This window comes from Leptodactylus fuscus, chromosome 3 (genome assembly GCF_031893055.1).
Source record: "Leptodactylus fuscus isolate aLepFus1 chromosome 3, aLepFus1.hap2, whole genome shotgun sequence".
Taxonomy (NCBI): domain Eukaryota; kingdom Metazoa; phylum Chordata; class Amphibia; order Anura; family Leptodactylidae; genus Leptodactylus; species Leptodactylus fuscus.
In genome coordinates, this window is record NC_134267.1 from 101,742,156 (window position 1) to 101,768,740 (window position 26,585).

The following is a 26,585-nucleotide window of genomic DNA, read 5'->3' on the forward strand; positions in this document are numbered from 1 at the left end:
ACGGAAACCTGTCAGAGCGGGTCTGGCTGTGAGTGCTGGTGAGCGTTTTATGCTCTCCATGGCGAAACCATTTTTTTTTTAAGCCGGACACAAAGTCCTGCATAGTAGAAAAGTTGGAAGGGCACTCACCCACAACGAGGCTCATCTTTGTAAAAAACTTCTTTATTTGAGGCAATACATCTCTAAAAGCAATAAGTGCAGGGAGGGAAGAACAGCATGCAAAAGGCAAAAAGCCTTTTGCCTTTGCATGCTGTTCTTCCCTCCCTGCACTTATTGCTTTTAGAGATGTATTGCCTCAAATAAAGAAGTTTTTTACAAAGATGAGCCTCGATGTGGGCGAGTGCCCTTCCAACTTTTCTACTATTTTGTTATTGCCATAGTGTTCTATTTCTGGTCGCTGAGCACCCCCACGGCTCTCAATATAAAAGGTTTTATTCCTCATATATACCTCCAGTTTACCAGGACTCACATCCGCATATTTAGCAGTGCCATCCTTTTCACCCTCTTTTTCCACTTTACAAAGTCCTGCATGTTTGACTTTGTGTCCGGTAAAAAAAAAAAAAAACGGTTTTGCTGTGGAGAGGATAAAACGCTTATCGGCGCTCACGGCCGGACACTTTTCAAATCCATTCAAATAAATGGGTTTGAAAAATGCCTGCAGGTTTCTGTTTCCTGGGCAGGAAACTGAAACTGGGCAGGAAACGGAAACCTGTATAAATGGAGACCGGGCGCAGATGTGAACGAGCCTTTACTCAACCATCCTTTCAGGGCTGAGTGATCTGTCTCCAACTATCCAGGACAGGAAGTGGATTCTGTGCCATCTTAGATCTAATGAGGTGGAGGTTGAGAGTGGAGATGATGCCATCTGGGCCAAGAGATTGAGTCATTCCAATAAGAGGGTTCGCAGAGAAAAGAGCTCTCGGGGAAGGGAACTTGGAAAGCAAACCATGGCAAAAGTGGAGGAATCGGTAGAAGTGTTCTCATGGGATCTGTTAAGTGGTTTGCAGTTGGGTGAATGGAAAGACACTATCGCTATCAAAAAGCTGGTGCAGGATGTGGAAGTCTTTTTGTTCAACTAACAGCTAATAAAGTAATGTCTGCTGATCTCCCTTCGTTTAGCAAATGGACAGCTTGTCATTCAACCATAACTATGATGTGATTGAGCATCTACGGTAATTCTTATTAACAGAACTAGATGTCCTTGTCAAGATGTGCTTGTACTATGAATCTCTGTCATCACAGGCCTGGAGCCAGAAGCCATTGTGACAGCTGTGTCCCTTTCTATGTCATCTTGCACCTGGGCATCACCTCTGCCTCTGCAGTTTTTTATTGGAGACATAACTATTAAAGGCACATAAAGTGTGATTAACTGTTTTCATTATGCCAGCCAATATAGATTGTAGAAATCTCTAGAAAGGGATAAAGGAACAATACAGTCAGTCCAAATAGAAAGTGCATTGACCAGTAACTTTATATCATGTTCCTTTTGTGCCAAAGTAGTTCCTGTAAGGCTTAAATGAGATGTCCGGGACTTCACTATTGATAACATACTATATCCTTAGGATGGGACTGTACAGCTCCAGCCACACTATGGAAAAGGAAAGAGTTTAAAGTAGCAGATGCTACTACCGTATCCCAGGGGACACTGCTTAAACACATGCTGGTTATTTTGTGCTGTTTGCTGTATTATGGGTCACAGGTAATATAGTCTGTATGATTCCATATATATATTTAACCCTATTTAAGGGATGTTCCACTTGGAATGGAGGTACACCCTTCTTTTTGGGAGAGCCCACCCTACGGCCATCCATGCCAGCCACTAAAGATTGTGAAGATGTGTAGTGATCTCTGCTAGTGAGAGGCATTGACTATGACTATTGCTGGAGCCCTGAGAGAGATAAAATTCTGCACCCCTACGACCACCATCACCTGTCTCTGTGAGGCTGATGACTACCACCAACTGCCCTTAGGAGGTTAGCTGCAGGAGTATGAGGAGGTCGAGTCTTTCCTGGCTGCTATTAATAACAACTACTACTCCCATCATCTGGTTGCCTCCAATGGGTTGCTGCATTACACAATGTATGGATCTCTATGGTTTTGATACACTATGGCTCCTACAAACACCTGGTAGGTTTGGGGTTTCCACGAATTGAACCATTGCTAATGATGACGTAGTGTAAGGATCAGTAGAGATGTTCTGGCCCAAACCCTTTAAACCCCACAAAAAGTTTACGATTCAATCCCCAAAAATCTATTTATAGAAAAAAAGCCTTTATTATATGCACAGCACAGATACAAATCATTTTTATAAAATTTGTGAGCTGTCTGGTGAGGGGATCCAATTGGCAGGAAAATGCTGGAGATTTCATGCAAATTGATAGCATGTTTCTTGAATTATTTTGTGCACAGCCACAAGCCAGACTGTGTGTGAAATGTTAAAATTAGAGATGAGCGAACACTAAAATTTTCGAGGTTCGAAATTCGATTCGAACAGCCGCTCACTGTTCGAGTGTTCGAATGGGTTTCGAACTCCATTATAGTCTATGGGGAACATATACTCGTTAAGGGGGAAACCCAAATTCGTGTCTGGAGGGTCACCAAGTCCACTATGACACCCCAGGAAATGATACCAACACCCTGGAATGACACTGGGACAGCAGGGGAAGCATGTCTGGGGGCATAAAAGTCACTTTATTTCATGGAAATCCCTGTCAGTTTGCGATTTTCGCAAGCTAACTTTTCCCCATAGAAATGCATTGGCCAGTGCTGATTGGCCAGAGTACGGAACTCGACCAATCAGCGCTGGCTCTGCTGGAGGAGGCGGAGTCTAAGATCGCTCCACACCAGTCTCCATTCAGGTCCGACCTTAGACTCCGCCTCCTCCGGCAGAGCCAGCGCTGATTGGCCGAAGGCTGGCCAATGCATTCCTATGCGAATGCAGAGACTTAGCAGTGCTGAGTCAGTTTTGCTCAACTACACATCTGATGCACACTCGGCACTGCTACATCAGATGTAGCAATCTGATGTAGCAGAGCCGAGGGTGCACTAGAACCCCTGTGCAAACTCAGTTCACGCTAATAGAATGCATTGGCCAGCGCTGATTGGCCAGAGTACGGAACTCGACCAATCAGCGCTGGCTCTGCTGGAGGAGGTGGAGTCTAAGATCGCTCCACACCAGTCTCCATTCAGGTCCGACCTTAGACTCCGCCTCCTCCAGCAGAGCCAGCGCTGATTGGCCGAATTCCGTACTCTGGCCAATCAGCACTGGCTAATGCATTGTATTGGCGTGATGAAGCAGTGCTGAATGTGTGTGCTTAGCACACACATTCAGCTCTACTTCATCGGGCTAATAGAATGCATTGGCCAATCAGCGCTGGCCAATGCATTCTATTAGCTTGATGAAGCAGAGTGTGCACAAGGGTTCAAGCGCACCCTCGGCTCTGATGTAGCAGAGCCGAGGGTGCACAAGGGTTCAAGCGCACCCTCGGCTCTGATGTAGCAGAGCCGAGGCTGCACAAGGGTTCAAGTGCACCCTCGGCTCTGCTACATCAGAGCCGAGGGTGCGCTTGAACCCTTGTGCAGCCTCGGCTCTGCTACATCAGAGCCGAGGGTGCGCTTGAACCCTTGTGCACACTCTGCTTCATCAAGCTAATAGAATGCATTGGCCAGCGCTGATTGGCCAATGCATTCTATTAGCCCGATGAAGTAGAGCTGAATGTGTGTGCTAAGCACACACATTCAGCACTGCTTCATCACGCCAATACAATGCATTAGCCAGTGCTGATTGGCCAGAGTACGGAATTCGGCCAATCAGCGCTGGCTCTGCTGGAGGAGGCGGAGTCTAAGGTCGGACCTAAATGGAGACTGGTGTGGAGCGATCTTAGACTCCGCCTCCTCCAGCAGAGCCAGCGCTGATTGGTCGAGTTCCGTACTCTGGCCAATCAGCGCTGGCCAATGCATCCCTATGGGAAAAAGTTTATCTCACAAAAATCACAATTACACACCCGATAGAGCCCCAAAAAGTTATTTTTAATAACATCCCCCCCTAAATAAAGGTTATCCCTAGCTATCCCTGCCTGTACAGCTATCCCTGTCTCATAGTCACAAAGTTCACATTCTCATATGACCCGGATTTGAAATCCACTATTCGTCTAAAATGGAGGTCACCTGATTTCGGCAGCCAATGACTTTTTCCAATTTTTTTCAATGCCCCCGGTGTCGTAGTTCCTGTCCCACCTCCCCTGCACTGTTATTGGTGCAAAAAAGGCGCCAGGGAAGGTGGGAGGGGAATCGAATTTTGGCGCACTTTACCACGCGGTGTTCGATTCGATTCGAACATAGCGAACACCCTGATATCCGATCGAACATGTGGTCGATAGAACACTGTTCGCTCATCTCTAGTTAAAATCCAATTACGTAGGACCACTGGAATTTTTAGCAAATATGATTTTGAACAGTAAGAATTTAAGATTAGAATGCCTAGAGGGATTAACTGTGTAATGAGTTATGATCATATACAATTTAGGTCCAAGTCCAGTCTGAACATATGTATTGTGATAAACTATGCAAGAGACTTAATATAAGCTGCAAGCTAAAATCACTAAGCTAAAATAGCAGAGCAGCCAGTAACCATTACTGTGTTAACATTGCTAAAATATATGATGACTTGCTGAAGGGTAACCATAACAGAAGGTTCCCTTTATTCTCTGTACACAAAGCCAAAATGTGGGGTTCTTCACATCTATGCAGGGCTTCTGTCTCTGAGTGAAAGAATCCAGTTCCACTGCTAACCAGCAGCGCATGGGCGACACACAAATTTCACCTGTATGTCACCCGTGCATCGGCTGTGCTTCCGCAGCCCCTTTTATTTAATGAATACGAGCCACGGAAGCAGGTCCACAAAATAAGACAGGAATAGGACCTGTTCCATGTTTTGCAGCCCAAACTGTCAGCCCCCTACACATGACTATGTAATTCACAGTGACGTGTACAGGGCCATAGGAATTAATGCGCCAGTGTGCTATCTGAGAAAAACCCTGATAGCACACTGACCTAACACAAGGGAGCTAAGTACTTACATCAGTCGGTTTTGCAGCACATTTTTCCCTTCCAATTTATAATGGATCTCCACTGGACAGATATAAACATCATCTTTACCATGAGAGATTATTCTCATTGCTAGAAATATAATATAAATGCAGATCAAATAGTATCCAAAGCAAATTTATATTACATTACACATGCTGCAGAGGAGAGAAAGGATTTGCAGTATGGGATGAGCTGTGAGAGTGGGCTCCCCACCGCATACAATGCTTAGTATATACACAGCAGCAGAGACAGTGGATACAGCGTAGTGCAGTGGTGGCAGCAGCAGGCCTTCTTGTGCACACATGGAACACCATGTACAGTGTTCATTGGAGGCAGCAGTGGCTGAAATGCTTTTTCTTTTTATTTTCTTTGCGCAGCAAACATATCTCATGGGTAAACTTGTTTATTTAGTCAGGTAACACTAATCTTTAGCTTGCAGGGGGGGTGTTAATGTCTGTTAGGTCGCTAGGTCTTATTTTCAGGGGATGTCTTATATTTCTTAGCCTATAAGAAATTCCAATAGGTCTTATATTTGGGGGATGTCTTACTTTCTGGGAAACACGGTAGCTGACTTGATTGTCCTGACCCCAGAGATGTACAGAACAGCGAGAGAATTCATTCCTCAGAGTCATCCCTCTGACCTGTGTTATCAAATATAGGACAGGGAACTAGGAAACAATGTGTAAACAATGAGAGAAATGATTTCATATATCAAGCAAACGATGCAGCATTGCTAAAGCAATGTATTAAGGAAACCTCTTCAATTTACCTAAGTAAGCAGTGTAGATAGGATCCTTGAGATGGGATAACTTTTAACTTGAGGTAGAAGAAACAGCCAGGAGTAACACTGGAAAGAGGTACAATTTAAAATAGTGACAGACATTCTGATCTATCAATACACTACATATTATAAACTCCCATCTGCAAACATTCCTACACAGAATAATCAATGTCAAGTTGTGTTACTCTTCTAGCTTAGCACTTACATACACATCATAGAAACAGTTTGGAAATGGAATTGAAATAAGTGCAAGGACACATTTTAGTGAAATTCATTCCCATGTACATAAGTGCTATGCCTTCAGTTTTGTCAGTTTAGAGCAATGCTTTGTGACATTCAGTGTACTGAAGTAAGGTCACCTTACTAGCTCCTACTATTGTGTTGTCACAGGAACTGACTGGCATACTGTTATGCTGTATATTGTGCTTTAATGTATGTCACAATAGTGGACTAGACAACATGACATTTAGAACTGAAGCACCCAAGCTGGACACAGTACACAAGCAAAACATCACAGTAAAGTCACTTCTTCATAGACTTGGACATATTTTACATGTCGTCCCTATCTCTTATGGCACAAACATCTTTATATGAAGTTTAGTTTAGTATTAGCTGGTGTTGTGTACACCGCTCTCTCAGAATATTAAAGTACCCTTAAGCCTATCATCTTATCAAGTTACAATGTTACATACTTAGCCAGGATGAAAACAGATCTTCACCTAGTTCAACCCTCGTGTTACTTCAGAGAGAACAAGCAAAAATAGCTCCTGCGCAACCCTAGCCAGAGATTTTCCACTGAAGCAGAAAGAAGAGCTTCTTTGTGAATATAGCAACCAGTATGCAGGCCTGGAAAGCATCCATTCTGCAAGGGCATTATTTATCAGATAATGTGATTTTGTGCCATGGAGAACAGTGATGTATTAATCATACAGCAACGGTGTGTCATGCATCTAGGACAGCATAGCTACACTACATCGGTTAATATTTGGGTATAAAAAACAGGAGGGATAGACCGGATAGTGTGGCATGAAATTTACATATATGTCATGAAACGTGGATGTTAATGGGTTAATCTGGGGGCTAGAAAAATAAAACCAGCAGTTACTCATTGGTCTTTGTTTACACCCCTGGAATAATGACAGGCTGCAGAAGACATTGCTTATGAAAAGTAGATATTGAATGGCAGGGGATCATGAGAACACCAGCATGGCAGCAGAGAATATAATAAGTCAGTATAGTTACTGAATCAATAATCAAAATATAGAAAAGTGTATTTATTATTTATTTAAGTGAATTGAGCTTCTATAAGGCCATGTTCTGTGCTGCACCTCATTAATATACTGTACCCATGTTCAATATATGGTCTACAGATATATGGATAAAAGTATTGGGACATGGCTAGGCTACATTCACATCTGCATAAGAGACTCCATCACACATTCCACCAGAGAGAAAAGTCTTGCACGAAGGACTTTTCTCTCCGCCAGTTTCAGTATAAAAACGGCGGACTCCTTTACAGTCTATAGGGTTGTCTGCGTGTAACTGCTGTTGAAATGGACAGGCTCCCCTCGAATGACGGAGAGCGCAGAGCAAGTGTGAACCTGGCCTAAGAGCAATGTTGGGCTGCAGTGGTTCCGCCAATGTACACAAACAGCTGACTGGCCCATTGCAGAAACTGAGAGTAGAATCCGTGTATATTTCTTTTCTATCACTTCCCTACTATCTACATTAACGTTTTCAAGCTGGAGCAACCCCATTAATCCTTTCCTAACATTTTAGGGTGTAAACATTCTATTACACTAGATTCTGTGCCGACTCATAGAATACAGGTAATATGTAATTTTGGCTGCACAGTGAACGCTGTAAAAACGAAGCCCATAACAATGTTGCATAAACGCAGTTTCTCTCCATTTCCACCCCATTCTGATTTTTTTACCAGCTTCCCAGTACATTGTATATATACTCACTTTTCTCTAAATGTACAGTAGCATATGCCTCCATGTTATAGTTACACATTTTATACAAACCCTTAGACAGTAGAAACTGGGTCTCTGTAACCGAGTCCTATAAGTAATGATAGCACTTGCTGGCAGGACAGAGAGCTGTAGTCTATAAGGGACGTTGCGTGCTGGTAAATCCTGAGCCTCCCCTGCTGACTCTATTCAGTTAGAAGGAGTTTTCAGACAGACTCTGCTGTAACCAGGGAGCTGTGAGACTGCTACTATTTACAGAGTCATAGTGAGTGCCTCTTAGCTTCTCTTCCTTCTACTATGAATACTACTCTTTCCTGCAAGTCACCTTGAAGAAGTAAAAAACTAAAGAAAGAAGGCATTGAGAGAGTGTGAAACATGAAGAAGTCAAGTAAGATTTTGTACATTTGTGTCCTGTGATTTGGTCAGTGTTCTGTGCATAAAGTGTAGCAGGTGCCTTGGCTGGGGACATGCTGGGTAAGCTGCTGCCTTCTCTAACCATATGTTTCACAGGCTATCACCATATGTAAATCAATTCTTTCTAACCCATGGAAATGTATTCACACAGTGAGACAGATGGAAGGACTGATGTTCACTTCTGCACTTTTAACAATAAAGATGTTTTTTTTTATTATGAGCTGATACTGGAAGGAAACAAGGTATTGATGGAAGAATCAGCACATTGTATTGTTATTTGTTCTTACTACACATTTTGACCATAATAAAGGGGGATTGTTTGATTAATAAGTAATAAGCGATGACAATAAGACACTTGGGAACTTGTGTTGATACTTATGATTGACTTTTTGGGGGATTTAGATAAAAAAAAAAAAGTTTATTTCTGGTTTACTCATATCTGCATTGAAACAGAAATGAAATTGCTAATGGAGATGTAAGCATAGCCTAAGAAAGTAGGATATTTTTTATTGTCTACCACTAATACTTTCTGCCTGTAACCAAAGCCTGGCATTGCTGTCACAGTCTTTATTGCAGCATCCATCCAGTTTGTAGGTATCTGTTCTAAACTATTAAGGGTTAGTGCTACTAGTACATCCCTAATTCATAATATGAAGATGAACATACTGCAGATAATCAACTGGCTATAAACGTGCCATTATAGACTATAGACTGCTATAATATTAAATATAATATTAGTATTACTGCTAAATATAATATTTTAGCCATAGAACTCCAATATCAGAGATAAAAAAAAGAACAGATGAGTAGATTTTTAATAAATATATTTCCACTTACTGTGTATGTTTGGTGCTTATAAAATATGCCATGTGATACTTGTATATAATGGCTAGCAGTGACAATATAGGTGCAGTTACTCATCCTATATACACTGTTAATAAATGTACTGATAGAATTAGAAGGACTGCTTTGTAAACAAGGCTCAAATAACAGAGTGTAAGTAATGCTCTAATATACATGCATATATATACTGTATATATATATATATATATATATATATATATATATCTCATGTGGCTGGGCAGCTGTAGGCAGAGGACTATTTTGTTTTGTCATAGCAGCCTGCCGTTTGGGTGAAATATCTGGTTTTCCCATGTAGATATGTGGCGCATCAGTTGTTATTGGTTTGGATGTTTTCTTGAACCTCCACATCACTTTTGTACCATTGTGCTAAGTTTGGAGTAAGGAATGTTTTGCAGTCAGTAGAAAATAGTAATGAGCGAAGTCAGTGCCTGAAATATACTCAGGGCACCTCACATTGGAAGGATAGCTGTGAAAAAACCTGATTTCCAAACTCCATCACACACTTGCATGCTCAGAACACATCCTTTCGGTGTCTCTCAGCATGGTGTGGCGCTGCTGCTCCAGTGTTTTTTCTGGTGGAAGTTTGCGCTGCATGTGACCACTGAGGTCAATCAATGACTAAGGAGAGGATAGGGGACACCACAGTGCAGCGGGTATTTCCATCGGAAGAAAACACACTAGAGCAACAGGACTGGACCACTCTAGGAGACACTGCCGTACACGCAGGCACTTCCCATTCACTTCAATGGGACTGCTCGTAGTGAAAAAAGCAGCCCATTCATTTCTATGGGGAGCGCTCGTATGCCGGCTCCCATAGAAATGAATGGAACTGCTTTATACGCCGCTCATTCTGAACGTGTTTTACGTTCAGAATAAGCTGACGTTTAAGTAGTGTGAACGCACCCTAATATTGTAATCACTTACATATATCATCATTACATTGCATTAACATTATTAACTCATAAAGTTCATTCTATTCCTACAACTACTTCTTGATGTGTTTATCTTTATTGTACAGGGTGGGCCATTTATATGGATATACCTAAATAAGATGGGAATGGTTGGTGATATCAACTTCCTGTTTGAGGCACATTAGCACATGGAAGGGGGAAAACGTTTCAAGATGGGTGGTGCCATTTTGAACTCGGCCATTTTGGATCTAACTTGGATCCAACTTTTTTCATTGGGAAGAGAGTCATATGACACATCAAACGTGTTGAGAATTTCACAAGAAAAACAATGGTGTGCTTGTTTTTAACTTAACTTTATTCTTTCATGAGTTATTAACAAAGCAAATACGATTTTCAATGGAAAGCCTATTCCATTTGTTACCTGGGGATCCAAATCACACCTTCCTACTCTGCACTGTATGCTGCTAGCTTCCCTTGGTTTCGTGAACATTAAGCTTTACTAGATGAATGGCGTCCCTTTCCTATCTCTCTTTTGGGCCATGGTTAAGATGTCCATACCACCAAAGCTACTGTATTATTTTAAGATGCTGCCTGTAGAGGTTTTACATTTAGAATTCCCAATTCTCCGTAAAGTGATTTTTTTGTTTTATTTGGAATGCCAAATGTCATCATATCCCTAAGTCGGTGATATTGGCAGGGAGGAGTGGTGGGATTCTGGCGGTCCCGCATATTCTTCGCTGTTAATGGGTGACGGACCTGTGATGTATTCTCTTTTGGGTAGCTTTGTCTGCATATACTAAAAGTGTGGTGATCGAAAAACTCCCAGTGCTTCCTTATGGACCTGCTCGCATGCCCTCTCCCTTCTCCCTCTTTGCTGGGCTCTATTTGGCTCACTAGGTCCATCTGGGCTACTTGTAGTAAACTGTTCTCTATAGCCTGTGGGTACTCTTGAATAGTTTCTCTCCTGTATAATCTGCTTCTCCCGGATGGTATGATGTCTACTATGGTTCGTACATCAGCGGCTGCAGGTTTGTTTAGACTGGCTGATGTGATCAACCCTGATACTTTGGAGTCCAGGCTTCTTGAATATCTAACATCTACTTTGGGCCTTCACGAGATGGAGTGGTTTCACGATCAGCAGCATACTCCTTTTATTCACTCCCTCTATGGCTGCATAAAGGTCTTGCTTCCAACCCAGTTTGAGAAGATCTGCAGAAGTGGCACCTCTACGAAGGGGCTGAACTCTGCCATATATCAGATCCTCTCCTACCCGGGAGACAGAGACTGTCTGGTACATCGATACATGTCCCAATGGGAAGCAACCATGGGGATATCACTCTCCACAAACCAGTGGCAGATTATGTGGTCTAGGACCTCAAAATCTTCCATTTGCGTGACATTCAAATAGGCACAACACATGCTATTCATGCACTGGTATTAAATACCAGCCCTGCTGCACTCCTTGAACTGGTCTAACTCATCTGACTATATCCCTGAACAACACTGTTGAGAAATTCCAGGCTATGTGAGACCAGTGGGATGTGGGATACATTTTTCATACTACAGGTTCTGTGACAGTGCCCCTTCTTACCCTATTTTTTCCCCCGTCATATTATTCAGTGTATTAATTACTGCATTCATAATTCTATTATATTTTATACTACTGTAAAACCTTTAACAACAAGTGGATAGGGTATTAAAGGGTTTCGAAAAGAGTGCAAAAAGTGTGAAAAAAACACCAGTCCCTACAACAGGTTCATCAGCATGGTTCTGTAGAAGAATCTTGCCAACCTTATTCTGGGAGAGAGACTTATACACAGTGCATCAGTAACAATGCATCTCCCCTATTGCATTCCAAAGAGAAAAGGTAGAGGATGAACTCAATTATTTTTAAGTATTAAAAACGATCAAGCATGCCCTTCATGACAAAGAAATATTATGCATGCTGGAAGAGTTCCAACAATATCTTAAACCATATCACAGTCTACTCTTTTATCTACTGACTCTGTATATGTGTAAATCACAGTGTGATACAAAATGCCGACAAAGCTAGCAACTGAAATTAGCACCTGTATATGAAGCTTTAACAGTGACTAATGACGTGAATCTCACAACTAGAGCAGATTCCCTGGACATAGAAACATCCAGACTTGTGTAATGGGAATATGTATGTTACTAGGCAGCAGTTTGCATTATGGCGTGGGAGTAAACGGAATGGAATAAGCATACTATTCAAGACGATACCATTTTTCACAGTGTGGCACATTCAGACTAGAATGTAACAGCTTTCTCATCCCTCTGGCATTCATTTTAATTTGTAGCAGTATTTTTCTGTGATCATTATTTATATATATATATATATATATATATATATTTATATGTCCTGCTGTACAGTCTGATTAAAAAGAAGTATAATACAAGAGTGTGTAATATCTGTAAACAACAGTCATAGACAGTCATTATTTCTTGATAGTGTGCCATATCAATCTGAGTATTCCATGCTAAAGACATACTGGAAGCTAGCTCCCTATGGATTAATACCTGGTTTTCAAAGAAACCTAAGGATATATTCTGGGAATAATAGTCAAGTCAGTATGATTCCTCCAGAAGGAAGAGATTCACATCTGCAGACAGCTGTTTCTATAGGGACCTACCTTCCAATAGGTGGAGCAAATTCCAATGAGGTCTTATTTGTATTCCTTACACCGAATTCTTAGGAGGATATCCATGATCTAATAAGTCCCTGTACCAGTCTCTCCCTAATGGGAGACATTACCCTTGCTAAAGACAACTTATTTAATATCCAGTGTAACAGAACTACAAAAGACCACCTCTTTAAGAAGACCATCCCGTTACTCAGATCAGAATCTCAGTGACCAATTTTCAGTTTCACCATACTGGACTTCCCCAGAACACTACTTTTTGTTTTTAAATCAAGGTAGCTCGGTAGCAGCAATGGTGTGGACCCAACCAGAGACAGAGACACAATATCTGGTGTCAAAATGTTTATTTGGAAAAACAGCAAAATAAATAAACCTGGACTTCAGGTACAAAATAAAACACAGCCTTAACTTCAGGAAAAAATGTAAAACAAAACCCTGCTCGTCTGAGCACTAACTAGATAGCATAAGGCTAACTATACGTTACTACCAGCCACACGAACAAACCAATACCAGACTTAGGTCTCACCATTCTCTCAGTATTTCAGGACAGACCAAGGCGCCTCCTCTCGCTCCCAAGATCTGCCCTGAATTGCAGGCTCAGCAGCCATTTATGGCCCAGTAGCGGCATGATAGCGAAATCCTAAAAAAGAGACACATGGCCCCACAAACAGGGGAATGGTGTGAAATTAACAGCACAGCAGCACGTTACAAAGAAAAAGAGAAATAGAAGAAAAAAAAAAAAAAAAGGATAGATAATATCAAGGAAGTGGGTTCCTGATGCCTCCACAGAAGACTACTTTTTATTGAAATATAGGTGGTCATTTCAAAGTGGGTTCTCACTGCAGCTGGTATTTCTCCAGGCCACATTACCTACCCTAGTCTACAAAAATAGTTGCATCAATACTAAAATCAATGAAGAGAAATCATAGCATTCTAACATCCTACTGTACATCTAGCATGGTCAGAAAGGAAGATGGTAAGTGCAGAGTATAGTGATTTTGTGTTTAGCATAGCACCACATATTTACTACTCCTCGACAAGGAAGCATTTTAGACATCTCTAGACTTTTAGAATAGCTATGTACCGGTTGTTTGTCTGGGCATTATGTACAAGGAAGGGGATAATGTTACGGACTGCTGACAAGGTCAAAAATGTTATGTCATGTTTAGTATAGCCTCTTGTCTTGGAAACCTTGGCATTTTATAGATCTTGTTGTTATTTGGAAGTTTACTATACTTATAAATCTCTTTATTATGACAAACTATGACATACAATGTAATTCACTTGAACCTCAGATTCATGAGTATATGTTCTCCTTCAGAACAACCACAAACGCTAAGCATGCCTAGATGATAGAAAGATGATGATAAAGCAAGGGACCTGTATATTTTTATAAAAATATTTTTTTCTTAATAATAGGGTTGAGCGATCGTGTTTGGAAAAAATCAGATTCCGATCGGCGATTGAGAAAATTTCACCATCGTGATCGGAATTCCGAACACGATCTTTTTAGGATGGATCGAGATCGGTAGTATTTCCCACAATGCTTTGCTTAGCCTTCACACTGAGTATATAGTGTATACTCAGTGTGAAGGCTCCGCAGCGGTTCCATAGGAATGAATGGAAGCAGCCGGCACACAGCCTTAACCCCCTGCGCACCGGCTGCCTCCATTCATTCTAATGGGAGACTAAAGTAACAGCTCTAGTAGCTACTTACCTCCAGAGATGGCTGCTCCGGTCCCGGTGTTCTTCTTCACCTCACTGCCGCTCTTCTCGCTGCCCCACCTCCCAGGTTAGTGTTTAAAGAGCTAGGAAGGCGGGGCTTGTGGCTTAGGAGAGTGTGGGCGGGTACAGGGCGGGGAGACGTGACGTCTCCCCTCCCAGTACCCACTCACACTCTCCTAACTCGCCCACACTCTCCTAACCTGGGAGGCAGGGGGCAGCGAGGCGAAAAGAGCAGCGTGGAGCGGCAGCGAGGCGAAGAAGAACACCGGAGCAGCCATCTCTGGAGGTAAGTGGACACCAGGGGGGACTAAGTAGCCAGAGGATTAAAAAAAAAAAAAAATCCTCTGGCTACTTAGTGATTCACTACACAGCATGGATTCTAACAATTAAAGCGTTCAATTGTTAGATTCCATGCTGTATAGTGAATAGGATTGCTTTTAAAATCCGATCTCCGATTAATAAAAAAAATCCCATTGACTTGCATTGGGATCGGAATTGGGATCGAGATCGGGTTCGAATGAAAATTGATCGGAAATCAGATTTTAAAATCGATCCTGAAAAGTCAAGATTGGCTCAACCCTACTTAATAAACATTTTACCAAACATTTTAACAAACAAATGTGTAGTTCAGGTTCAATAGTTTAATATTGCCATTAGCTCAAAAGTACGCATGACTTCTCTGATGCTGAGTGCTTTTGATGTCCTAGCGTTATTTTGTATGGTTTCCTGATGTATATCCTATGCCAGTAAATTGATGCCTTAAGCCTTGTTCTTACAAAGCTTCTTGGATTCCTTGCAACTTAGTACAAAAACTGACCCATTTACTCTTTTCAGCTTGTTCCTCCTTTGTAAGCAGCCTTGGAGTTTTGCTTAGCAACAGCTTAAAACATCCTTGTTTAGTGGAGATCTAGGTTAGTCTTTATAATGCCACATGTTATAGACATAACGTACTTTATAAACTTTATGAACGCAAAGGGATTGTTTCTGTTTCCGAAAAATGGCCATAGACTGGAAATGCTATAAAAGAACAAAATAACTTCCTATACTCAACAAGAAATTCCCTTGCATAGCCCACTGCTTTGGCGAAGGGGCTTTTTTTGCAGGATGTCTCATTGCTCAGCTTCCCCTCAACTCAGCGCTACTCCAGCTGTAGGCCCATAGAATAGAGCAGAGTCGATCATGTGACCAAGCCTCTGAGCGTCAACAAAGGGAGGCAGACGAACAAGCTTTCTGCTCCCCTGCCATGCTCTGCAAAGCTCATCATTGGGACGTTGGGGGACCTGCTTCTATACAGTTTATATAGTGTCCTGAATGCACTGTGAAAAGTTTTACATCACCACATAACCCTTTTAATCCTCGGTTTTCATAGGTATCAAATGTAGAACACTGGCATTACATGATTTTATGTAACCATTTATGGTCTTTTATTTAAATACCCATATTCTTTCCAAAAACTGCATTGTATCTAGCATTCCATTCTGTAGAGAACATAATGTAACGGTGACCAACGGCCAGTAAATATTACAACTCTTAAATATTTTGGAATTTAGTTAGGTATGAAGCCAAAGATAATATTATTTTGCTTTGTTTAGAATAAAGAGCAGGCAATAGCTGTGATAATAGTCTTGTGGGACAGGATTTTAAAAGTAGACATTAGTCTAGCCAGATTGTGACCAACGTAGCTGCTTTACAACAAAGTGGAAACTAAATAAGCAAAACAAGAATACCTATCTGCTCTCCCCAAACATATCCGTCTCATAGCAAGCCACATCAATAGAGGGTAATAAAGCTGGACAATACAGGATAGCGACTGTAGGTAATAATGCTTCTGAGAAGTAATTGCCATATTTATACTTCATCCATCATCATTATATATGGTAGTTTGGGCATTAATGTGTGGCAACTTTTTCATATTTTCCTTCTCTACCTTCCAAAATTCAAAACTTTTATTTTTTTGTTGGACATGAAAGGTCCTCTAACTTTTTGGAGGGTCTGCGTGGAAAAACCTATTTTCCTTTCATTATTTTTTTGCATTTTGTTTATATGGCGTTCACTCTGCATTAAAAGTTATATGGAAACTTTGCCCAGGGGCTCACTTGATTACAGCAATATCATATTTAGACTAAGGCCCCACATTACAAAAAGACAGCGTCTTTTATTGTCAGAAGCGGCTACAAAAGGAATAGAAAATATAAAGGAAGCTCTAAGGGTTGGTTCACATCTGCTTTTGTATTCCGTCTGGGAAGAGTCCGCATGCAGAACCCCCTGATCAGAAAACAAGTAGTGGCTACCCGGATTTTGGTTCCGGAACCTGAGGCGTCCTCCGCGTCAAATTCCGGTCCAAAATACCTAGTCTGAACCCTGCCAAATAGGGCTAGAAACTACTAAACCATCAATGATGTACAGTCCCAGAACAACGTGCTGTGGTACTTTAAGTTTCCATTTTGTTAATTTTGCAAACTTCAGTCTGAATATGCAATGTTTTATTGACTACCATCTTATATATATATATAAAAAAAAAAAAAAAAAAAAAAAAGTCCTATGTGGCAACTGGCTAGTGTGACCCACAGATTGCTCTATTCTGTTGCGTAGAACTCTAAAAGAAACTACTTTATGGCTGTAAATGTCAAGGAGGGGGCTGTCTGCTACAAATAAACAGGCCTGCAAACAAGCTGCCAAAACATTGCGTAAGTGCTCAGTATGAAGGAAGGAAACAGCTGGCTATCAGTCAGAAGATAGCAGTTACCATGCATATAGCGTATGCTGTGTGAGGCTCAGCTTACTTTACGTCACATTTGTCACAGATTATAGCTTACGTTACATAGATGGGCCCTTCCGAAACCAAAAACAACTAAGACTGTTAAATACGATGATTCCTGAGTTCCATAATCCTGTCACTGAGAAGAGACAAGCAGCTGATTCACATAATCTACATTACTGTAAACCAAATAGTGTTTTCAGATTTAGCTTCCAAAAATCAAGGCAAAGTAATGGCAAAATCAAAAACCAGACATCAATTTCACAATGTATTATTCAGATGGCGAAGTCACAATTTGTCAAAATGATGCAGTTTTTGAGAAAACATGACACCACCACTGCAGTTTGATGCTGTTTCTCAGTAGTTGCGGTAAAAATTGTGAGTTGACCTCACCTTCTGAATAAACCTTCATGCTATTGACAACTATCATTAAAGGGATTCTACCATTAAAATTTTTTTTTTTCTAGTTGACACGACAGAATAGCCTTAAGAAAGACTATTCTTCTCCTACCTTTAGATGTTTTCTCCGCCCCACCGTTCGGATAAAATCCCGTTTTCCGCCAGTTTGCAAATGAGTTCTCTCGCAGCACTCGGGGTGGGCCCCAGTGCTCAAACAGCACTGGGGGCATCCCCAATGCTGTGAGAGAACTCTCCAGTGCCGACTCCATCTTCTTCAGGGGGTTGGCTTCAAACTTCTAGGCCTCGGGCAAAGCCGACTGTACATGCCCGCTGCCACAAGAAAAATGACCAATTACACAGTATTGTGAAGATGGAGGCGGCGCTGGAGAGTTCTCTCGCACCATTGGGGACGCCCCCAGTGCTATTTGAGCACTGGGGCCCATCCCCAGTACTGCAAGAAAACTCATTTGCATACCGGCGGAAAATGGGATTTTAACCGAACGGCGGGGCGGAGAAGACATCTAAAGGTAGTAGACGAATAGCCTTTCTTTTATTGGTAGAATCCCTTTAATATGGGGTGATCCAACTGCTATGACTAATGAATCTATGTAATAAATATTACTGATGGACACATACTCATACCATGTTTTTCCAATGTGACAGTCATAAAGTTTCCATCCACCGCCACCAGTAAGCTTAACCTAAAGACTTGTTCACAACTTGGGTTATATTGAGGGTACAGTGGGCACATTTATAAAAGCTAGCCTCTTGGAGGTGGTTTAAGTATAAATGGCTGCAAGAAATAATGATTTGTAAACAAAGACCTGTGTAAGTGCCTCTCTGGGGAAAAAAGGGTTTAACCCCTTCCCGCCGATGGCATTTTTTGATTTTCGTTTTTGACTCCCCTCCTTCTAAACCCCATAACTTTTTTATTTTTCCGCTCTCAGAGTCATATGAGGCCTTAATTTTGCGGGACAATTTTTTCTTCATGATGCCACCATTAATTATTCTATATAATGTACTGGGAAGCAGGAAAAAAATTCAGAATGGGGTGGATTTGAAGAAAAAATGCATTTCTGCGGCTTTCTTACGGGCTTTGGTTTTACGGCGTTCACTGTGCAGCCAAAATGACATGTCCCCTGTATTCTGTGTTTCGGTACGGTTCCAGGGATACCAAATTTATATGGTTTTATTTACATTTTGACCCCTAAAAAAAATTCCAAAACGGTGTTAAAAATTTTTTTTTCTAAAAGTCGCCATATTCCAACGGCCGTAACTTTTTTATACATAGGTGTACGGGGATGCATAGGGCGTCTTTTTTTGCGGGGCCGGGTGTACTTTTTAGTTCTACCATTTTCGGGAAATGTTATTGCTTTGATCACTTTTTATTCAAATTTTTATCAGAATTAAAACAGTGAAAAAATGGCGGTTTGGCACTTTTGACTATTTTTCCTGCTACGGCGTTTACCGAACAGGAAAAATATTTTTATAGATTTGTAGAGCGGGCGATTTCGGACGCGGGGATACCTAACATGTATATGTTTCACAGTTTTTAACTACTTTTATATTTGTTCTAGGGAAAGGGGGGTGATTTGAACTTTTAATACTTTTTATATTTTTTAATATTTTTTTTTTACTTTTTTTTTTGCATTTATTAGACGCCCTAGGGGTGTTGAACCCCAGGGGGTCTGATCACTAATGCAATGCATTACAATGCTAATGCATTGCAATGCATTGCAAAAAATCATCATCTCTTTTGCAGGCTGTATACACCAGCCTGCAAAAGAGAGAATTTGCAGACTGGCTGGGAGCCCTTAACAAGGCTCCCGGCTGTCATGGCAACGGGGGGTCGGCCCTGGAGCATGCTCCAGGAGCCGGCGATCCCTGCCAAAATGGCAGCGCCCATGCGCCACCGGGAAGATGGCGCCTCCGGCGCCTTTGACAGCAGCGCCGGAGGGGTTAATGCCTCCGATCGGTCCGGGGACCGATCGGAGGCATTAGAGCCGGTTGTCTACTGCTTAAAGCAGTAGACACCCGGCGGCTATGACGGCCGCCCGGCTCCCGGGCGGTCGCCATAGTTACAGACCCGACACGCGCCGTACTATTACGGCGCATGTCGGGAAGGGGTTAATTAAACTAGAAATACTGCATTCTTCAATGATCAAGTGATCAAGAAGGGTTACTATGAGCATGTGATATTACACAGAAGAAAAATACAGACTGGAAATACATAACTGATGGTCTTCGATCATCACACCCTCCAAAAGTGACCCCATTTTGGAAACTACACTGGAAACTATACCCCATACAGAATTTATCAAGAGGTATAGTGAGCATTTTGACCCCACAGCTGTTTCAGTTTTATTAACATTTGAACTTGAAAATTGACTAAAACATCAATTTATTCCCAAATTTTTAGTTTTCTCATGCAGTTAAAGGAGAAAAAAACACCCCACAGTGCCAACAGAGGCACGTACTCCTATAACTTTTAAGTGGGTTATCCAGGTATAAAAAGTTATATATGTCTATAAATTGCTGTTTGGGCTCACATCAGGGCTCAGAAGTGAAGGAGCACTGGGCTTTTAGCTTGTTGAGCTTTTAGAGAGACTGGTTTCTGGACACCATATTGTTTTTGCAGAGCCCCAGAGGTGCCAGTAACTTGTAATTTGCCAAAAAGTGACCCTATTTTGTAGGGGCCATTTTATGGTCTATGTAAACGTGACAAGACGTCCAAAAACCAACAATCTAAATCTGAGCTTCACAAGCCATTTAGCGTTCCCTGCAACCTGCTATGTGCCCAAATAGTTTATGCCACACTGTTGTATCTAGGACAACGTACTTAACTCCTTCCCGACATATGCCGTAATAGTACGGTGGATGCTGGGTCTTTAAAGGGATTCTATCATTGGTGTTAGTGGTTTTGAGATAAGGACATGCCTGGATAGCCTTTAAAAAGGCTATTCTACAACAACCTTCTTTTTTCGATTCTCCCTGCCGTTCCGTTGTAATCCTGGTTAATTACTTTATATAAATGATCCCACCGAGCACACTGAGCGCTCCCCATAGCCTCATGACACCCTGAGCGTTCCCCATGGCCTCGAGCATCCCCAAAGGCATACCTTTATTCAGCCCCTCCATTGCTTGTGATCCATCTGACTCTTCTCCTCCCTAATGTTCTTCCGGCCAGATTGCGCTGCTGCATTTGAATTCTCGGGCATGCGCAGTTCTGCTCCGTTCAGAGTTACAAAACATAGAATACAGGTGACATGTCATTTTGGCTGCAGAGTGAACGCAGTAAAAACTAAAACCAAAGGAAAGTCACACAAATGAACTTTTTCTTCAAATCCACCTCGTTTTGAATATTCTTCCAGCTTCCCAGTACATTGTACAAAGTAATAAATGGTAGCGCCATGAAGAACAATTTGTCCTGCAAACATTAAGCCCTTATATGGCTCTGTGAACGAAAAAATAAAAAAGTAATGGGGTTTGGAAGGCAAGAACGAAAATTGAAAAATTTCTCTGGCAGGAAGGAATTAAATGGTTTGTCCAGGCAAAATTTTTACATTTGAAATAGGTCAGGAGAGGTTAAAAAAAAAAAAAAATCATACTCATCTTTTGGCAGTGCTCCAATGCCTGCAGTCCTGCTGGTCCATTGTTGTCTTCCAGAGGAAGTCCTTGCTGCCTGCGACCGTTGGGGCTGCTCATTGGACATGTGACGTCACTACCTGTGACGTTCCAGGGTCACTTCTTGATGGTGCTGTTATGTGATCATTGAGGCCGATTAATCTCTTCAGCGAGGGAGGAGTTTCACTTCTAGAAGACACTGGAGCAGAAGGGCCGGACCGCGGTTGGAGGACAATGAAGCACCAGGGACAGTTGAATAGGATTTTTTTTAACCTCTCCCAACCTATTTTACAAATAATTTTTGCCCTCACAACCTCTTTAACAATCTCATATGTGGTTATAAACTGCTGTTTGGGAATGAGCCAGCACATGACTCTATTTTGGAAACTACACCCCTTGAGTGATTTATCAAGTGACACAGTGAGCATTTTTTGAGTTGCATTAATTTTGTTTCCAGAAATGAATGTGCAGCTGAAAAATTAAAATTAATTTTTTTTCTGAAATTTGCTATGTCATTGCCCGATATGTTGAACCCATCTTGCATCAGCAGAGACATAAACTCCAAAAACTATTAAGTGATTATCCTGGGCACAACAGCCTTCTGAGTATTTGTCTCTGATACAAGCTGGACACAACATATTGCCCACTGAAATTACATATTTCTGAAATGACTGCCATTTTTTACTTTTCACCAATAGCTACACATTCATGTCTGGAAAAAAAATTTATGCAACATTAGGGGGTTAAAAATGCTCATTGTACCTCTGGAAAAATTCCTTCAGGGGTGTAGTTTCCAAAATGGGGTCACATGCCAGGGAATTCCACTTTTACTGCAAAAGTGGCATGTCTAAACCTGTGCTCCATAAACCAAATAGCACTCCTCCTCTTCTGTACCCGGCTGTGCCCAAATAGCAGTTTATACCCACACGTTAAATTGTTAAGTACATTATCCCGGGTACAACAGTGTCATACATGTGGCATGAACTGCAGTTTGGGCACACAGCAGGATGAAAGGGCGCAATATGTGCTTTTGGAAGGCAGATTTAGATGTTTGGTTGCTGGACGCCATGTCATGTTTGCAGAGCCTCTGATGTAGCCATATTTCTGGTGATGTAACCAACTGTTTTTCAGTGCTCCATGTGACTGATCCGTTAAATAATAGACAATGTTTTCACGAATCCCTTAATAGACTTAAGTCTATGAGGGATCCGTGAAAACAGATTACCCTTTGAAGTACCCTTGGTCCTGAAAAACACACCTTTTCATGGCCAGAACATGGTCCTGTCATGTAAATAAGCTCGTAAAAGTATTAAAAATGCCACAATTTACTTGTTAAATAACCAACGGATAACACTGAAATGTGAGAATATAATGGTCCAAAAGCGGCATAAATTCCCCCAGAGTTTATATTAAAGGAAATAAACAACCTTAATAACAGAAGAAAACAACATGAGCCAAACCACTCAATGTACCAGGAATATATAAAAAAAAATATCAACCTTTATATTAATCATAAAAATATAGACATGGCATAACCAATAAACATAAGAAGACAACACTGACATTGTATAAAAGGAGTCAAGTTACTCACATAAACTCTGCACTAATAGTGTGTCAATAACAACCCATAGGTCCGTAATAAATATCATAACCGTTACAAAAGTAAAAATGGATGTTATTCTTGCACAATAGTAAATAGTCTGCACTACCACCAAAGGGCACTATACAAAATGCCAAACTATAACCTGCTGATAAATTAGTGTATAAACTCTGAAAAATAATTGTCAACACAACATATATTGTAATGGCAAAAGAACTGGTATCATAAACCAGCATGAAAATTAAGATCAACACAAATATATGTGAATCACAAGTAATAAACATAACCATATAGTGGAGGAACACTATGTAAGACTAAGGCTTGACACCAATCCAATGTGCGTTTCGTGAGTGTTGTCGGCTGTATTCGCAGTGGTGTCAAGCCTTACTCCTGCACAGTGCAGTTTATATGAGTAACTTGCCACTTTTTACACGCTGTCAGTATTGTCTTATGTTTATAATGTCATGTCTACATTTTATGATTAATAAAGATTGATATATTTTTGTCTCGTGTTTTTTTTTCCGGTTATCACAATTTACTTGCGCCAATGACTAGTTGGCATTAAGTACTGTAACATCAGCAGCATTAATAGTAATTTGCTGACTACAAAGGATGAAATATTATATCACAATATCTCTTTACATAATATAAGGTGACCCACAATAATGACTGCCTCAGCATTTTAATATAAAGCAAAAATCTCTTCTGGCATCAAGTAAGTTAATTGGTATATGGAACATAAGAAGTGTTAATATACAAGCAAAACTGTCTACTTTAAAGGGGACTACCATCTCTGAAACATCTGACTTATCTCATTGGATCATTCTACCTATACATGTGGAAACATGAGCAGATTGTGATGGTCTGTTCACTGCAACTACAGTAAAATAAATGAATTCCTTCACAGGGTTTTCCCACAAAAGACATTTAGGGCAGATCCACTGACTTACCCCTATGCACTGTTTCTGCAGCTCTCATAAAAATGAATGGGAGTTGAAGAAACACTGTAGCACACTGCTCTGCACTGTTTCCATGAGAAAAGACCTTATTCACAAATCAATGATTTGCATTAGTGTTTGTAATTCAAAATCTGAAGTGGAATTACAAATAGATAACTGTTTGAAATTTGGTTCACACTACCGTTGTTAATGTCCATTGCTGTCTTCCGTTGTAGGATGACAGCAGCAGACATTAAACTGTTGCAGAGAATGGACACAGACTGTGTCCATTCCCATTGACACTAAGGGCTCGTTCACATCTGTGCCCAGGTGTCCGTTCTGCAGGTTTCCGTTTCCTGCATAAAACAGAGCAGGAGACGGGAACCTGCAGGAGTCTCTCACCCATTCATTTGAATGGGTGAGAAAGCTGTCCGGCCGTGAGCGTTTTATGCTCTCCGCCGCGAAACCGGGTTTTTAAAATCCGGATACAGAGTCGGACATGCAGTACTCTGTGTCCGGATTAAAAAATCCGGTTTCACGGCGGAGAGCATAAAACGCTCACCGCCGCACCCGGTCTGTGCTTTCCGTCTTCTGGCATGCAGAAGACGGAAACCACAGAACGGAGACCAGAACGCAGGTGTGAACCTAGCGTCATATAAACAACATGATAAACCTATCTTCTCTCATGTTAATTCACCTTTTTGTAATGGCAGATAAATTCCTGCATGCACAACTTGCACCTATCATGTGTTTAAATTAGTGTCAATAGGAATGGATACAAAGTCAGTCTGTGTCCGTTCTCTGCAACAATTTAATGTCCAATGCTGTCAACCTATGATAGAAGAAAGCAAAGGACATTAGCAACGGTAGTGTTTAGTGTAGTGCTTTAGCAATAAAATAAAGGGTGAAACCTATCAGAAAGGTGGAATTAAAGGGGTTTTCTGGCCAATTTTTTTTAAATGTCTGTTAGACCTATTAATGGATTAATAAATGCATCAATATAGTTTTAGCCATGTTTTGAGTGATTTCTAGATGTCTATGGTAGTCCATGGTATCTCTTGCATTTGTTTACCTGTTTCAGCTTCCTGCTATATAACTTCCTCACTCACCCCTTTCACCTTACTCCTCTTCCTGCTTCCTCTCTCTCTCCCTCCCATACACCCCCTCCATGTCTCTCTTCCTTACCTACTGAAAAGATTTTTGATTGATTAGTTTATTTAGAAAGTAGGAGGGGTTCAACCTCTTTAAGCTCAAAATAAACAATTGGTAAGGGATAGCAAACACTACTTAAAAATGAGCAAAATAATCTGTAAACAATATTCTGAAAAAAAATTGGAAATATTTTAAAAAAAACCAACAACTTGATAGTCTTCAGTAGTTGATACCTTTTTAATGGCTAACTAATAATGATGACAGATTACAATGTTTCGGAACTCTAGGCTCCTTTCTCAAGTAAATTTAAAAACCATTTCTGAAGGCTGCATATTTATGTACAAAAGGACACATAGGGATAGAATTCTAGGAGGAAGGGAGGGAAGAGGGTTATTAGTTATTGGTAGAAACAATGTAAACAATTCCAGGTTCTTATCAGTTCTCAGGTCAGTGATTTCTGTAAGATGCCATAAACCCAAGTGTCCTTTTGTACATAAATATGCATCCTTCAGAAATGTTTTTTAAATTTACTTGAGAAAGGAGCCTAGAGTTCCAAAACGTTGTAATCTGTCATCATTAGTTAGCCATTAAAAAGGTATCAACTAATGAAGACTATCAAGTTTTTTTTAATTTTTTTTTTATATTGCTGACCCACTGGCTAACATGGTATGAGAACAAACATTTTCCTTATATTTGAAAAAAAAATTGGAGAGGGAAGTAGTTTGTTATATTTTGCACCAGAAACTACTTGCCATTTGTCAGGAAATCTCAATCCATTACAAAAAAAAACAAAACTGTAAAAGAATCGCATAGTCTGAGTGACTGCCCAATACTAAATAGGAGGGAGATGTTGGGATTTCCCTCTGGTGAGAATAAGACTCACCAAGGCAGGACGAGGCTGTAGAAAATGTATCACAACACCCTCTTGAGCCCTGTAGAACAGGTGTCCTTCCTTCAAGGCTGTAATATGGCATGTGGACAGGTCAGCGGTGTGATCCTGTGGCTGCAGCCACTACTACATGATTTCTTTCTGATTGAATCCACATTTAATTCTGATATAGAAAAAGAATAAACGTGTTAAGGAGAGTTTTAGGCGAAGAATCATAAGGCAAAATGGACTGCACATTAAACACAAAATGGGGTGGTTTTACCTGCTGCATTCCTGGTGGTATTTCAGCTGGTCTCTCCCTACTTTAAGCCTTATGTCTATATTGTGTGTAGTAGTTTAGGAAAAATGACATCTTACCTCTCGCTCACATCTGTGTTTGGTAATCTGTTCGGGGAGTTCGCATGGGGACCTCCCGAACGGAATACCAAATGCATTGGCAAGCGGTGTGCAGTGAAAGCACACGGACCCCATAGACTATAATGGGGCCTGTGTGCTCTCCGCGCGGTGTCCACACGAATCATGAAAGTAGATCACAAAGTACTTTTCTGTCCACATGTTCCATGTGGACACCGTGAGCACACGGACCCCATTACATTCTATAGGGTCTGTCTACTTCCACTGCTCACACCGTTGCCAATGCGTTTGGAGGGTCCCCATGTGGATTCCCCGAACGGATTACCAAAAGCAGATGTGAACGAGGGGTTATTTCTTATATGGCACTGCTGGCGAGCGGTCCCATGGATTCTTTGTTAGAGATGCCATAGCAGGTAGGTGGCCATGCCTTACCATCCATGTGACGTAGGCTG

At 41.2% G+C, this 26,585-nt stretch overlaps 1 protein-coding gene across 1 annotated transcript in view; it reads left to right on the forward strand.

Annotated features, from left to right (window-relative positions):
• Positions 1–8,033: 8,033 nt before the first annotated feature.
• Positions 8,034–26,585, forward strand: part of CEP85L (centrosomal protein 85L) — a 109,519-nt gene continuing 90,967 nt past the window's right edge. Inside the window, exon 1 of the mRNA XM_075268052.1 lies at positions 8,034–8,230. Within this exon, the coding sequence (XP_075124153.1) occupies positions 8,218–8,230 (13 nt within the window). The 5' untranslated portion in view covers positions 8,034–8,217. The remainder of the gene's footprint in view (positions 8,231–26,585) is intronic.